This window comes from Etheostoma spectabile, chromosome 2 (genome assembly GCF_008692095.1).
Source record: "Etheostoma spectabile isolate EspeVRDwgs_2016 chromosome 2, UIUC_Espe_1.0, whole genome shotgun sequence".
Lineage (NCBI taxonomy): Eukaryota > Metazoa > Chordata > Actinopteri > Perciformes > Percidae > Etheostoma > Etheostoma spectabile.
In genome coordinates this window covers 11,290,313-11,304,476 of record NC_045734.1, presented here as the reverse complement: position 1 = coordinate 11,304,476, position 14,164 = coordinate 11,290,313, and the positions used below count along the sequence as shown (strand labels likewise).

The following is a 14,164-nucleotide window of genomic DNA, read 5'->3' as shown; positions in this document are numbered from 1 at the left end:
TGTGTGTGTGTGTGTGTGTGTGTGTGTGTGTATTATGTACCCAATATGTCACTTTGGATAAAAAGGGTCAGCTAAATGACATGCAATGCACTGTAAAAAAACATATTTATCAAGATATGTCAATCAGCAGAGTTACCTGTAAGCTAGACAATGCCTCAACTTGCTTAAGCAACAATCCCCCACTGACTTGAATTAACATATTCAAATCACTGACAACAAGTTGACATGTTTGCAGTAAAATAACTCGGGGGTGAACGCCATTATTAAAAAGTACTCTGAAAAGTTTTAAATCCACCCCTTCTGGGGAAATGATATGATACTGCAACACTATCTAAGCAGCAGAAGACAGTGGTCTGATCTTTAAATTACTTTCTGCTCATTTGCCTCTGTCAGGTGTTATGTTGACTGCTTTTTGGAGCAGTGTTGCACATTCTCTCTTGCTATCAGTAATGACTTAGGGGTAAAGTATCCTTGTTTTGCCAGACTTAGTTAACACATACCTTCACTTCTGTTCTTTTGAAGGCTTGGAAGGTGCTGGCTGTGTCAGGCTTGGCTTTAAGCTCTGTCTTTTTCACCAGTGTGTCCTTTACAATAGGCGCTGATGATGCAGATGCAGGGGAGGGCTTCTGTGGAGGTTTCTGGGCCTAGAGGGAAAACAAATTGTTTTAGACAGAAAATAATACTGACACAGAAACTAGTAATATGACTATGTACTTATTTGTCACATTACCAATGATGATGCACTTAAAAAAGACATCTAAGTAGATACTGGAATATAATTTATTTTCCTCACCATACGCTTCATTTGCCTGGTGCAGCGGGCACAATACCACACAAGCCGTGGATCATTCACTTCTTTGTCTGTCACCTGGGGCTTGTGACAGTCCTGGTGGTACAGATTATGACACTCCTGGCACTCAACCAACTGGTTCCCCATGGTCACGGTCATTTGTCTTTGGCAATAGAAATGCATGTTGCAGGTTAGAACCCAAGTTTAATTAGACTGGAATGCATGCTGACACCCTGAAGGTCATGTACTGTTGTAGAGGAAAAAAATACATTTAGTTTGTTTGTTAATACTTAAGATGTACCTGCAGACCACACATGCCAGGCCCATTTCCATGGCAAAGTCATCGGCATTGGTCTCATCGTAGTCATTTATGTTTGGCAGGAGGTCTTTGCTTGTCTGAACGGTAATTGGGGAAGAACGGTTCTCCTGTTTCTCCAAACGAGGCTTTTTTGGAGGATCCACCTCACCCAAGTCAACCCTGACCTGTTTATCGGTAAGACAGAGAGGTATGGACAATGCATGCTGACATCAGTGCCATAAGTAACAACAATGTTAAATTGTAGCAGGCTTATTAATTATTATTATTATTATACTGCCTAACATGGAGTTTTGTATGTGTTTTTCTTGCACTTTAAGGAAGACTCTGGACTAACTGTATGGATCTGCTTAGTCTTTCTTGCCTGATAGAGTGCAGCTCTGCAATATAGTGCTGTAGGTCTAAAAGAAACTTGAAAACCAAAACATAAAAAAACATTTTCCTTTTAGCTGCTTCGACAGTTATTCTAAAATGTCTGATTTACACATTCAGTTTTACATTTGATGATAACTTAACAGTCACAATTGTTGCTATAAACAAAAAAACATGGTCACACGCAACAAAACAGTACTAGAACATAGTTGAAAAAAACTAATAAATACACAAAGCAATGGTAGCCTCAAAGACACAGACATATTTTGATGTGGTTTTGAATTTTTTTTGGTTGTTTATTGATATATTTTCTCATACCTTCTCAGCAGGTCTCTTCTCAGGCTCTTTCTTGTTCTTTTCCGAGCTGGATTTGCTACTGCTACTGCTGCTGCTGGAGGATGAAGAACTTGAGGAGGACTTGGACTCCTGTTTACTTAAGCTCAGTTTTGACACAGACCCCTTGGACACTTCTATATCCTGAGGATACACAATGATAATACTTGGCATTCAGCTGGATAAATTACATACCAATGAAAAGATAAATGAGCATCAATAGGATACAGCGTGAATAAAAAAAACCTTTTTTATGTATCAACATAAAAAACGTGATGACGAGCTCCTTACTTTTTGTAATGAACGGTATGATGAGTCACTTCCTCTAGAAAGTGACTCATCAAGTAAGGCTTTGAGTTTCTCAGCTGAGTCTTTACTCTTGGAGTGCAGGTAACTCAGCCCCTTTAGGAAGATGGGATCCAGCTCCAGACTGACAGGTCCAGCCATGGCTTTAACTGGAAGTAAAAAAAATGATATCAGCTGTTTACGCTACAGTTACAACTTTATCAAATACCACCCTGCTAAGGTTTTCTAAGTTAGGTTACACGCAAATGACATTTAAAAAATTAATACTGTATATATAAGACAAAAGAAAATAAATGCTGTAGCTATCATATAGACATTGCAGTGGCAACTTGGACAGACATACGACTTGGCAGAGAGAGCTTCGGGATATAATACAGATAGTACAGTAAAAAACTCTTTATTCCAAGAAAAGGTCTTTTCAAAGGCTCACATATCTACAGATCTTTGCTACAGTGAATAAAACACTGTACCACAGTGTAAACAAACGGTTTCTTGCATCTACAGCCTCCTAGCTGAAATCACTCAGTTACTTCTTAATGTACAGTCTTCAGAGTTATTCTCACATTCAGCTAGGTTAGATTGAGCTGTTAATATTAAATAAAAAGAATAAAAAAACGTCTTTACTCCACATAAATTATTAAGGAGGATTTAAATATGTATTGGTGGAACTAAATGTCTCTGAATTTCTTCAATGCAGCCAAATCCCACCCAGTCTCTCTCCTGTAATCATTGTTTTTACATTTGAGACATTTGCGCTGATTACCATAATCATTAATATCGATTACATAGGATGAGCTAATACAAACTTAAGCACAAAAAGTAAGACAAAGATAGAGATAAACAGGCCAAAGAAAAAGCTCTGGACTGTTGTTCAAGTGTTTACTTCATAGGGTTCACTCTGATGCTTAATTCACACCTGGCCTGCGTGCTGCACTTGTGGTCGGAACTAGCCTACGCACCAGGGTTGATCGAGACTGTCCTTATTTGACTGAAAAAAAGAAATACATAACATTGAGTTTTTGTGGTTGCTCTGTGACGAGCCGGAATCACAATCACAGAATGGTGTACGACGCAGTAGCTAAAGTTACCTTTCCCGTCAACTGTCAGTTTATAAAACCAAGTTCACAGGTTCCCATTTTTAGTTGGACTACGTTACCTTACCCTCTGCTTCTGGTAAAAACCCGCTCCCTTTAACCGGCGACTTTCGTTAACGGTTGAACACCGACTCTGCTCATGAAGCAGATAGCCGGGGAGGACGTTTCCCTGCCTGTGCAACCGCTAAATATGTCCGGAACCCACACCCGCGGAACCTTGTGTAGAAATCGGTTATATTAAAAAAATATGACATAACTTTACCCTCTGCATGTAATATTTACCACATGCAAGTAATTTAAAGGTAACACTTTATAATTACCAGCAACAATTAATGGCAAATTGGTAGTTAAACATCTTATTTTACTTAAAAAGAAATAAATAAGCAACTGGTGGTTATGACACCTTGGAATGGTTAATAAATACTTTTCAAAGCATCTATTAACATTATTTAAGACAATATTATCAATGCACTAATAATCAATGACAATCTCTTGTAAAGATTTAATGGGGCCAAATTAATGTTACTATTTTGTTAAATAATTTTATTGAAAGGTATGACACAATGAAAAATACATAACAGTGAGGTAGAGACAACACAATTAAAGAGAAGGAGCAAACAAATAAAAGTACTTGTGAGATATCAATTGTGTGTCTTCAGAAGCCAAAAAAAGAGCCATACTTAGCTGTTTTCCTTTTTTGTACAATATGTAAACACACAGTACACAAAGCAAACCAAATATAAAGTACAAACATTCAGGCATGCGCAAACACACACAAACAGAAAATAAATAATTAAAATAAATCCAGTAAATATTAACAAACAATGAGGGGGTGAAGCAGAAAGAGATTTAAAGAAAGTTAAAAGGGCTGCCACTTGCTGTAAAACCTTTTGGAATCACCTCTCAGAGAATATTTGATCTTTTCTAATTTCAGAAAAAATCAAAACACCCCTTATTAGCCATTGATTGCTGCAAGGGGCTTTTGTAGATTTCCAGTGGAGAAGGACATGTTGTCTCCCCAATAAAGATGTAAAAGCAAAGATGTCTAGTTGTTTCAGTGAAAATCTATTGTAATCCTCTGGGATTGTATGGCAAAATGGGGGTGAAAAAACTAACGGGCAAGAATAAAACATATGGGTTAGATTGAAGAAAGAGATATGGCATTTGTCACAACTGTTAGTGACAGTGGGAAAGATTTGTGACAGGCAAGCTTTGGAAAAATGGATCCTGTACAATACTTTGAATTGTATCAAAGTTAGAAGGGCAGTTCACCCTCCCAGGCAGCCTTTAGTGATGGGTGAGGTATCATTATTCAGGAGTTTGTTGCAGATTTTTGAAATGAAAGACTTCTGAGGGGGGTCTGGAGAAAGAAATTCTTTCCACAATTGAATTGGGGTTAAAGAGGGAAAGGCTGGTGTTGGGTACTTTGGCAGGAACAACGATTTGGTGCAGCGTCTGATTTGGAAATAGTGGAAGAAGTGGGTTGGCGGAAGTTGAAATTCTCTTGACAAATCTGCAAAGCTACAAAATCTTTAAAAGTTTTCAGGTCTTTTTCATACCAGACAGAAAACGTGGGATCAGACAATGCATGTTGAAACAAATGTTTTTTAAGAGAAGGGGCTAAAGTAGATGGAGAAATATATTTAAGATACCTTTTAAATTGGTACCAGATTTTCAGAGTGAAATTTACCATTGGATTATCTGTAAAGCCAGAGGCGTGGGTAGGAATAGAAGAGGTGAGCAAAGCCAACAGAGAGGATGAGCCGCATGAATATATCTCTAACTCGCACCATGGGGGATGGATAGATTTGGATCAAAAATTAATGTTACTTGATGTCTTGTAAACCACTTATCAATCATTAAATAATTATTACAGGCATTATAATTGCCTATTTTTAAAGACGCTTTATAAAACAATTATTAACATTGACAAGTTACTGATTATCTAAATGTATGAACTAATTATTTTATTTTGCACTAAACTACTGATAAATAAACAAACATTATACTATCACTATTAATTAGTGAACCTTATAAATCATCATTTCATTGTTTGTTAACTGTAAAATAACCAACTAAAGTTGAATAAAGTACACATTTACCGTTTATTGATGATGGCTATTATAAAGTGTTACCGACAGCTGAGGGCGCTGTGGAGCTAACCCAGCTTAAACTGCCTTCAGCACAAAAAGAGAAGAAGAAGCAGCAGCACCGTGACAGGAAGTATGTACCATAACAACGTGGTTTTATTGAAATTGCCGGTGTTTATATCTGCAATACTAAAGCTGTTGTAAGTATCTATTCCTGTCATTTTATGCGTCGGATCCGAATTGCTATTTCCGCTAACACGTTCTTGCTGTCATGGTTTAAAAAAACACCTGAACACATTTCAGAAGATAGCTAATTACTTGTAACCCTCCCTCTGTTTTTACTCCACAGTTAGCTACCATTAACGATGAAGCACACGGAGGTAAAGCAACAGCCTCTCTCCCTCTATCTAGAAGTGTGTTCTGAAACCGAGGAGCCGCGTCTTCCGCTGCACACCTCCATCACCCTGTTTCTCCTGTCCTACTGCGAGTGCTCGTCTTTCAAAGTTTTCCTGGTCTTCACCAAACCTGCCAGCTCCCAGTCACTAAAGAGTCAGCTAGCGGAGTGCTTAGATGTGTCTGACATGCAGTTGGAGGATCTGCCCCAGTTGGTGAAGGGCTGTCGCCTCCCTGCTGCTTTGGATGAGACTGGGAGGCTTTGCAGGGCAGGGCTGGCGGTGGTCCTGAGGCATATCATCCACAAGACCCTGGCGGCTGACCCTTCTAGAAATGATGTGTTGGCACTTCTGGGATTCAAGAAGACCTGTCTGAAGGCCTGTGCCGAGGTGAGTGGCAAACTGGGACACACATGATGACCAAAGTACAAGTCCACGTAGCATCAGTCATTTATTTTCTACCCTCAGGTCATTAGGATCCTAAATACCTTGACTGCCCCCTCCTTCCCGTCTTACACATGTAAAATAATGTTAAGAAGAACCGAAGCAGGGCCGGTGTCGTGCCAATGTACTTATCCCCGCCAGGATCTGTATCCCCTGGCCGCGGGAGCGCGCATGCACACAGAGCGGATATTCTGCTGCCTTCGAATTGTTTAACTGCTGCACTTTTAATTAACCTCTTAAATGGAACAAATAGCGACGTGAAGACTCGGCAGGGTTTTCCATAGTAACATGGTCTCAGTTAACTACATAAATACGTGTTTTGTCTGTTACATTAAGGCCACGTGTGAATTGTTTATAGCGTTGTTTACTATTATGGACTGATAGGCGTATCCTCCCTTCCTCTACCGTGATTTCTGTTTTAATTTAATTAGTTTAATATGGCTTTTCAATTAAACACTTTTTCACCTGTCTACCATATGAGTTACATAGGAGGTACGCAAAATGTCAGCCCGTTTTTCACCTATTATTTTGTGTGTCGTCCTGTCATCATGGGTGTTATTTTTTGTGTTAACCAGGTCACAAGGAACAACCTGACATAATTTGGAGAGGTCTACTGTAGTCTATCAAAGTTACATAGGGGTACCCAAATATCAGGCTGTTTTTCACTCTGATGTGTACCCCACCCCCTAACCCAAGGGTCTGTCCTTCTATGATATGTGATTTTGTGAGTTTAATAGGTCACAAGGAACAACCTGACAAAATTTGGAGAGGTCTGCTGTTGTCTAGCAAAAGTTACATAGGGGTACCCAAATATCAGGCTGTTTTTCACCTGATATTTTGTGTATCCACCCCCTAACATGCAAAGGGTCTGTCCTGTCATCATGGGTGTTATTTTGTTTGTTAATATAGGTCACAAAAACAACCGTGACAAAATTTGGAGAGGTCTGCTGTAGTCTACTACAAAAGTACATAGGGGTACCAAAATATCAGCTGTTTTCACCTGATTTGTGTACCCCACCCCCTAACATGCAAAGGTCTGTCCTGTCTATGAATGTGTTATTTGGTGTTTAATAGGTCACAATAACAACCTGACAAAATGTGGAGAGGTCTGCTTTTGTCTATCAAAGGTTACATGGGGGTAACCAAAATATCAGGCTGTTTTTCACCTGTATATTTGGGTACCCCCCCCTAACATGCAAGGGTCTGTCCTGTCATCATGGGTGTTATTTTGTGTGTTTAATATTCACAGGAACAACCTGACAAAATTTGGAGAGGTCTGCTGTAGTCTATCAAAAGTTCCTGGGGGTACCCAAAATATCAGGCTGTTTTTCACCTGATATTATGGTACCCCCCCCCAACAGCAAAGGGTCTGTCCTTCTATGATATGTGTTATTTTGTGTTTTAATAGGTCACATAACAACCTGACATAATTTGGAGAGGTCTGCTTTTGTCTATCAAAAGTTACATAGGGGGTACCCAAAATATCAGGCTGTTTTTCACCTATTATTTTGTGTGTCTGTCCTGTCATCATGTGTGTTATTTTGTGTGTTAACCAGGTCACAAGGAACAACCTGACATAATTTGGAGAGGTCTGCTGTTGTCTAGCAAAAGTTACATGGGGGTACCCAAAATATCAGGCCGTTTTTCACCTGATATTATGGGTACCCCGCCCCCTAACATGCAAAGGGTATGTCCTGTCATCATGTGTGTTTAATAGGTCACAATAACAACCTGAAACAATGTATTGTTATAATAATAATGGGTCTGTCCTGTCATCAGGCGTGTTAGTGTGTTTTTTGTTTGTTTTTTATTCACAACAACAAGTACTTAAAAAGTATGATTATATAAAGTGTTAGAAAACAGACAAGGCTTTACAAAAATAATAATGAACATCCCCTAAAACAAGTATAAAAGAACGGCTGTTAAGGCCCTTAAAAATGCAATTAAAGTGCATAATAATAATAATAATAATATTTATAAGAATAATGATTTTATTGAGCTTCCTGCCTGTCAGGTTTTTATTGTGACTATTAAACCACACAAATAACACACATGAGGACAGGACATACCCTTTGCATGTTGGGGGTGGGATACACAAAATATCAGGAAAAAAACGGCCTGATATTTTGGGTACCCCTATGTAACTTTGGTAGACAACAGCAGACCTTTTCCAAATTTTGTCAGGTTCTTATTGTGACTTTTAAACACAAAATACCCATGATGACAGGACAGACCCTTTGCATGTTAGGGGTGGGATCCACAAAATATCAGGGAAAACGGCCTGATATTTTGGGTATCCTCATGTAACTTTTGCTAGACAACAGCAGACCTCTCCAAATTTTGTCAGGTTTTATTGTGACCTATTAAACACACAAATAACACATTCATAGACAGGACAGACCCTTTGCATGTTAGGGGGGATACCCAAAATATCAGGTGAAAACACAGCCTGATATTTTGGGTACCCCCTATGTAACTTTTGCTAGACAACAGCAGACTTTCCAATTTTGTCAGGTTGCTTATTGTGACTTATTAACACACAAAATAACACCATGATGACAGGACAGACCCTTTGCATGTTAGGGGGTGGGATACACAAAATATCAGGCGAAAAACGGCCTGATATTTTGGGTATCCTCATGTAACTTTTGCTAGACAACAGCAGACCTCTCCAAATTTTGTCAGGTTGTTTATTGTGACCTATTAAACACACAAAATAACACATATCATAGACAGGACAGACCCTTTGCATGTTAGGGGGCGGGGTACCCATAATATCAGGTGAAAAACGGCCTATATTTGGGTATCCTCATGTAACTTTTGCTAGACAACAGCAGACCTCTCCAAATTTTGTCATGTTGTTTATTGTGACCTATTAAACACACAAAATAACACATATCATAGACAGGACAGACCCTTTGCATGTTAGGGGGTGGGATACACAAAATATCAGGTGAAAAACAGCCTGATATTTTGGGTACCCCCTATGTAACTTTTGCTAGACAACAGCAGACCTTTCCAAATTTTGTCAGGTTGCTTATTGTGACTTATTAAACACACAAAATAACACCCATGATGACAGGACAGACCCTTGCATGTTAGGGGGGTTACACAAATATCAGGCGAAAAACGGCCTGATATTTTGGTATCCTCATGTAACTTTTGCTAGACAACAGCAGACCTCTCCAAATTTTGTCAGTTGTTTATTGTGACCTATTAAACACAAAAATACAATATCATAGACAGGACAGACCCTTTGCATGTTAGGGGCGGGGTACCCATAAATCAGGTGAAAACAGCCTGATATTTTGGGTACCCCCATGTAACTTTTGATACTACAGCAGACCTCTCCAAATTTTGTCAGGTTGTTTATTGTGACTATTAAACACACAAAATAACACATATGACACAGGACAGACCCTTTGCATGTTAGGGTGTGAAACCAAAATATCAGGTGAAAAACGGCCTGATATTTTGGTACCCCCTAGGTAACTTTTGCTAGACAACAGCAGACCTCTCCAAATTTTGTCAGGTGTTTATTGGACCATTAACACACAAAATAACACATATGACGACAGGACAGACCCTTTGCATGTTAGGGGGTGGGATACACAAATATCAGGTGAAAAACGGCTGATATTTTGTACCCCCTATGTACCTTTGATAGACTACAGCAGACCTCTCCATTTTGTCGGTTTTCCTTGTGACCTATTAACACACAAAATAACACATATGATGACAGGACAGACCCTTTGCATGTTGGGGGCGGGGTACCCAAAATATCGGTGAAAAACAGCCTGATATTTTGGTACCCCCATGTAACTTTTGATAGACAAGCAGACCTCTCCACATTTGTCAGGTTGTTTATTGTGACCTATTAAACAACAAATAACACATATGACGCAGGACAGACCCTCTGCATGTTAGGGGGTGGGGTACACAAAAATATCAGGTGAAAAACAGCCTGATATTTTGGGTACCCCCTATGTAACTTTGATAGACTACAGCAGACCTCTCCAAATTATGTCAGTGTGTCCTTGTGACCTGGTTAACACAAAAATACACCCATGATGACAGGACAGACAACAAAATAATAGGTGAAAACGGTCTGACTTTTTGCGTACCTCCTATGTAACTCATATGGTAGACAGGTGAAAAGTGTTTAATTGAAAGCCATATTAAACTAAATTAAATTAAAACAGAAATCACGTTAGGGACAGGGAGGATACGCCTATCGTCCATATAGTAAACAACGCTATAACAATTCACACGTGGCCTTAATGTAACCGACAAAAACACGTATTTATGTATTAACTGAGACCCATGTTACTATGGAAAACCCTGCCGAGTCTTCCACGTCGCTATTTGTTCCATTTAGAGGGTAAATTAAAAGTGCAGCAGTTAAACAATTCGAAAGGCAGCAGAATATCCGCTCTGTGGCAATGTCGCTCCCGCGGCCAGGGGATACAGATCCTGGCGGGGATAAGTACATTGGCACGACACCGGGTTGGGATAGAAAAACATAATTCGACATGCATAGTTAAACGCACTTAAGAGGAGTAAATATGCGCACAAATTATGACTAACAATGAATGAATGAACTAACTGTGAACTGTGTTATAAGTTATTGTGTGTGATAACTTTTTCTTTTCTTTTTGTTTATACACAAATCAACTTCTATGTTTCTTAGGCAAAAGTTTGGGAGTGTATGCCAATATTATATGTGTATATGTATAGATGTACAGTATGGTTAGAAGTGTATAGGGGTGCAGATGTATGTGTATATGCATATACATAGATATTTTTCCTTACTTGTTTTTAATTAGGGTTCAAACCGCAAAGCTGTAGAACCCTTCTATGTTTGTCTGTTTTAGTTATTATTATTATTATTATTATTATTATTATTATTATTATTTGTTGTCTGCCACGCCGGCTCAAATTCCCGTGAGATGGAATGAGCTAGAAACATGAAACTTTGGAATAACTGGAAATGGTGTGCTTGTGCTTCTGAAGTGTCAGTTGTTCAAAACATTTAATCTGGATCAAAATGATCCGATTTTGGAAATCCCATTTTTTGTTATTCTAGATCAGGTAATCCATCTTACTTGTATGCTTGTTTTTCAAAGCAACATTGGACTGGATAACCCTGATCAAGATACACAGTTTTCAAGATTACCAAATCCGGATTACTAGTGCTCTAAATAGGAAAACCTATCACAATGTGGGCTCCCAGCTATGTAAAGAACCATGGGTTCAGCGTAAGTGTTTCTTATTTTGAGACAAAACACAAAAATAATATAAACATCCACTTCCATTCATAATTTGTTTTATCTGAGCCACAACAAATAAAAAACAAATATACATTAACAAATACATTGTGGGTATTTTGAAAATGTCTTTAAAAAAAAAGAAAAAGAAAAGGCTAAAAGTCCAATAGTTAACAAAATAAAGAATGTTCAGGGTTCTTCTTCATCTGAGGAGGAGAGACCAGAAATGATTTGTGACAGGCTCATCTCTGATGATTGTTTCTTTGAAATTAATATACGGTGGTGAATGACAGAAAAATGGAATATATCATTTTTGTTTGTTATTGAAATCTGTTTGGGGGATTGTTTCATGGGGAGAAGATAATTTTTATTTTATTTTTACTGTACGGTAATGGATTGGTAAATAAGTGAAGGAATTGCAATAGAAGTATTAAAATAAAACACATCTTTTCTTCCCTTGCTCTTAGGTGAGCAAGTGGACCAGACTGTGTGAAATTGGCATCCCCTCTGCAGTTGAAGAACACCTCACAAAACCAACAAATCAATATCAGCAGCTGCCTCTCTCCATCCTCGCCCTAGAGCGAAGGCTAGCGGAGCCTGTCAAAGTCCACAATGATGACAAGATACGGAGACGGAAACTCCAAGAGCAGAGACAGAATGAAAAGAATGAGTCCCCTGAAGGCCAAGGGAACCCTGATTTTGAGCCTGAACCTGGACAGTCACCTCAGGTACGTGATAGACTTGAGCTCAGGGCGGCTCTGGCCAAGCTGTCTGTGGATTCAGTTCCAACTTTGACCACCAGAGAGAACTCTGAGATCAGGAAAGTGAAGACCACAGACCTGCCTCCGCTGGAGCATGTGTTTGCCGAAGGACTGTACTTCACTCTGACAGATGTGGTGCTGCTGCCATGTATCTATCAGTACTTGGTAAGGGCCTTGGAGTTTATGATTTATGTTTGAGTGTTATCAGTGATGAACCCTTGTCTTAAATTGTTGTATAATTTGGATCCACGCATACATTCTCGGTTAACGTTAGTATCAATGCCTTCTACTTTGAATGCACTGACACACTGTGAACTTTACAACATTTCCTCTAAGCAAAATACCCATTATTGTGTTGGAAGCAACCAAGTGCAGCCATGCGAGGCTCTGTGTCTCAAAATAAACAGTAGCACATATGACTTTGGTCTGATGTCACCTCATATAGATGGTGCATTCAGGTTACAGATTCCCCCCCTCCTCCCCTTTACAGGTATTTACTGGCTTTTTTAAAATGTCTTTATTATGATGACCGGTCAAATTGCACATGACTTATGGTTTTGACACTCTGATCAGGGTGAGCAGGCAGTACACCCAGCCCCGTTTAGATCCATCCAGGCAGAAACTTGACTTAAGAAGACTCGCTGCGTCAGACTTGGCACAGGTTGTGCTCTCAAAGGTGGTCTAGAGCCACCTGGCAAAAAGTGATAACAGTGTACTATATGGGAGGGTTTCTATTGATATGCAGCAGGTTGAAATGCCTTTCAATGACTTTCCTTGGGAAAGTTTTTTCTTCTGCAACAGTTTAAGAATTCGTGGGTTGTTATGTTGAACTTAAAACTCTTAACTTAAAAAAAAAAAATCTTTCTGCAAGACTTCAAAAGCTCATGAACATTTTCTGAATATTCATTATGGAGGATGGCTGCATATTTTATAAGTAAAGTTAGTAGTTAAAGTAAGGAGACCAGAGAGTACTATTTAGTTCAATAGTATATTGTTATTGTCAGAAATGCTGCACTGTCAAGGCAGTGAAGTGGGTCTCAACCTCCATTTCACCCTTCAGCCGCCTCAAACTATTCCTCGACTGTGGGAGTGAACTGAAGTTCTCACAATGAGGCTTTTAGTAGTCAGCTGTGCTCCAGTGGTTTCCAGTTTCACACTCAGCCTGGCGTGTCTCCTCTGAACAGCCATAACTGTCCACGACACATGCGGCCACTAAGGATCCTTTCCACTCCGCCCATTTGTCGTACTGCAGATGCCCCTTTACCCTCTATGTCTGTGTCTCTCTCTCTTTCTTCTGTTTTCCACATATAGTTACACACAGTGACACTGTGCCTCTGATCATGTCTCTGTTTGTGTCTTTATCCTCCCACCTCCTAACGCTGTTTTGATGTTTTTCCTGCCGGCCCCTCGTGTCTATCCATCCACCAGTGTGATGAGTGAATCCTGGTGGAACCTGACATCTCGCTCCACTGAAGATGACATCTCAGATGAGTCACTTAATCAATACCTCCTTTGTTTTTTTTCTTCTTCCTTTTTCTTTCTTTCCTTTTATAGTGTTCCCTCCAAGCCCATGCTGCGAGCACTCTACATTTGCTCCCGTACCTGCTGCGTTGGTACAGCCGTGTTCAGGAAGTACCTGGGGTCCTTCGGGCAGCCAATGCCTGTGGCATGGCTCTTTCCATCCCCCAAGTTTCCACGGCCAGCCTCCCAGGGCCTTCAATAGAGGACAACCCAGCTAGCCTATTGGAGCAAGAAGAAGGCCAGGAGACAACCACACAGCTTCCCTTTGTCGGTGGCCCGAGGCCCACAATGGCTAAACTTAAAGTAAATAATTACATTTACTTATTTCTAATCATGTTTTACCTCTCTGTGGTCACACTTTGTTTCCCAGTATCCCTTTTAAAGCACAGATAGAGGGTTTGAAGGCTCCAAGTGGTTGTTAACTATTATCCCTGTAATTTCACGCACCCATTTTCTGCTATTTGTGCCTTCAAGAGTA

General features: G+C 39.6%; 2 protein-coding genes across 9 annotated transcripts in view; one reads left to right on the top strand and one right to left on the bottom strand.

Moving 5' to 3' along the window:
- Positions 1-3,403, bottom strand: part of ints12 (integrator complex subunit 12) — a 5,272-nt gene extending 1,869 nt beyond the window's left edge. The window contains exons 1-7 of one of the 7 annotated variants that reach the window (XM_032540285.1): positions 3,206-3,403; positions 3,034-3,105; positions 2,103-2,266; positions 1,797-1,955; positions 1,092-1,273; positions 794-953; positions 501-644 (exon numbers count right to left, since the gene is read on the bottom strand). In XM_032540285.1, coding sequence (XP_032396176.1) covers positions 501-644; positions 794-953; positions 1,092-1,273; positions 1,797-1,955; positions 2,103-2,258 — 801 coding nt within the window. In that variant the 5' untranslated portion in view covers positions 2,259-2,266; positions 3,034-3,105; positions 3,206-3,403. Of the gene's footprint in view, positions 1-499; positions 645-793; positions 954-1,091; positions 1,274-1,796; positions 1,956-2,102; positions 2,267-3,000; positions 3,106-3,205 lie in introns of all 7 variants that reach the window. The other 6 variants (XM_032540305.1, XM_032540316.1, XM_032540313.1 and 3 more) reach the window with 6 other exon arrangements.
- A 1,973-nt stretch (positions 3,404-5,376) lies between these two features.
- The window catches only part of gstcd (glutathione S-transferase, C-terminal domain containing), a 51,481-nt gene continuing 42,693 nt past the window's right edge, over positions 5,377-14,164 (top strand). For both annotated transcript variants that reach the window (XR_004335792.1, XM_032540490.1), the window contains exons 1-4: positions 5,377-5,501; positions 5,651-6,083; positions 11,872-12,330; positions 13,720-13,989. Coding sequence is in view for 1 of the 2 variants with exons in the window: in XM_032540490.1 (XP_032396381.1) it covers positions 5,667-6,083; positions 11,872-12,330; positions 13,720-13,989 (1,146 nt within the window). In the remaining variant the exon portion in view is untranslated. The remainder of the gene's footprint in view (positions 5,502-5,650; positions 6,084-11,871; positions 12,331-13,719; positions 13,990-14,164) is intronic.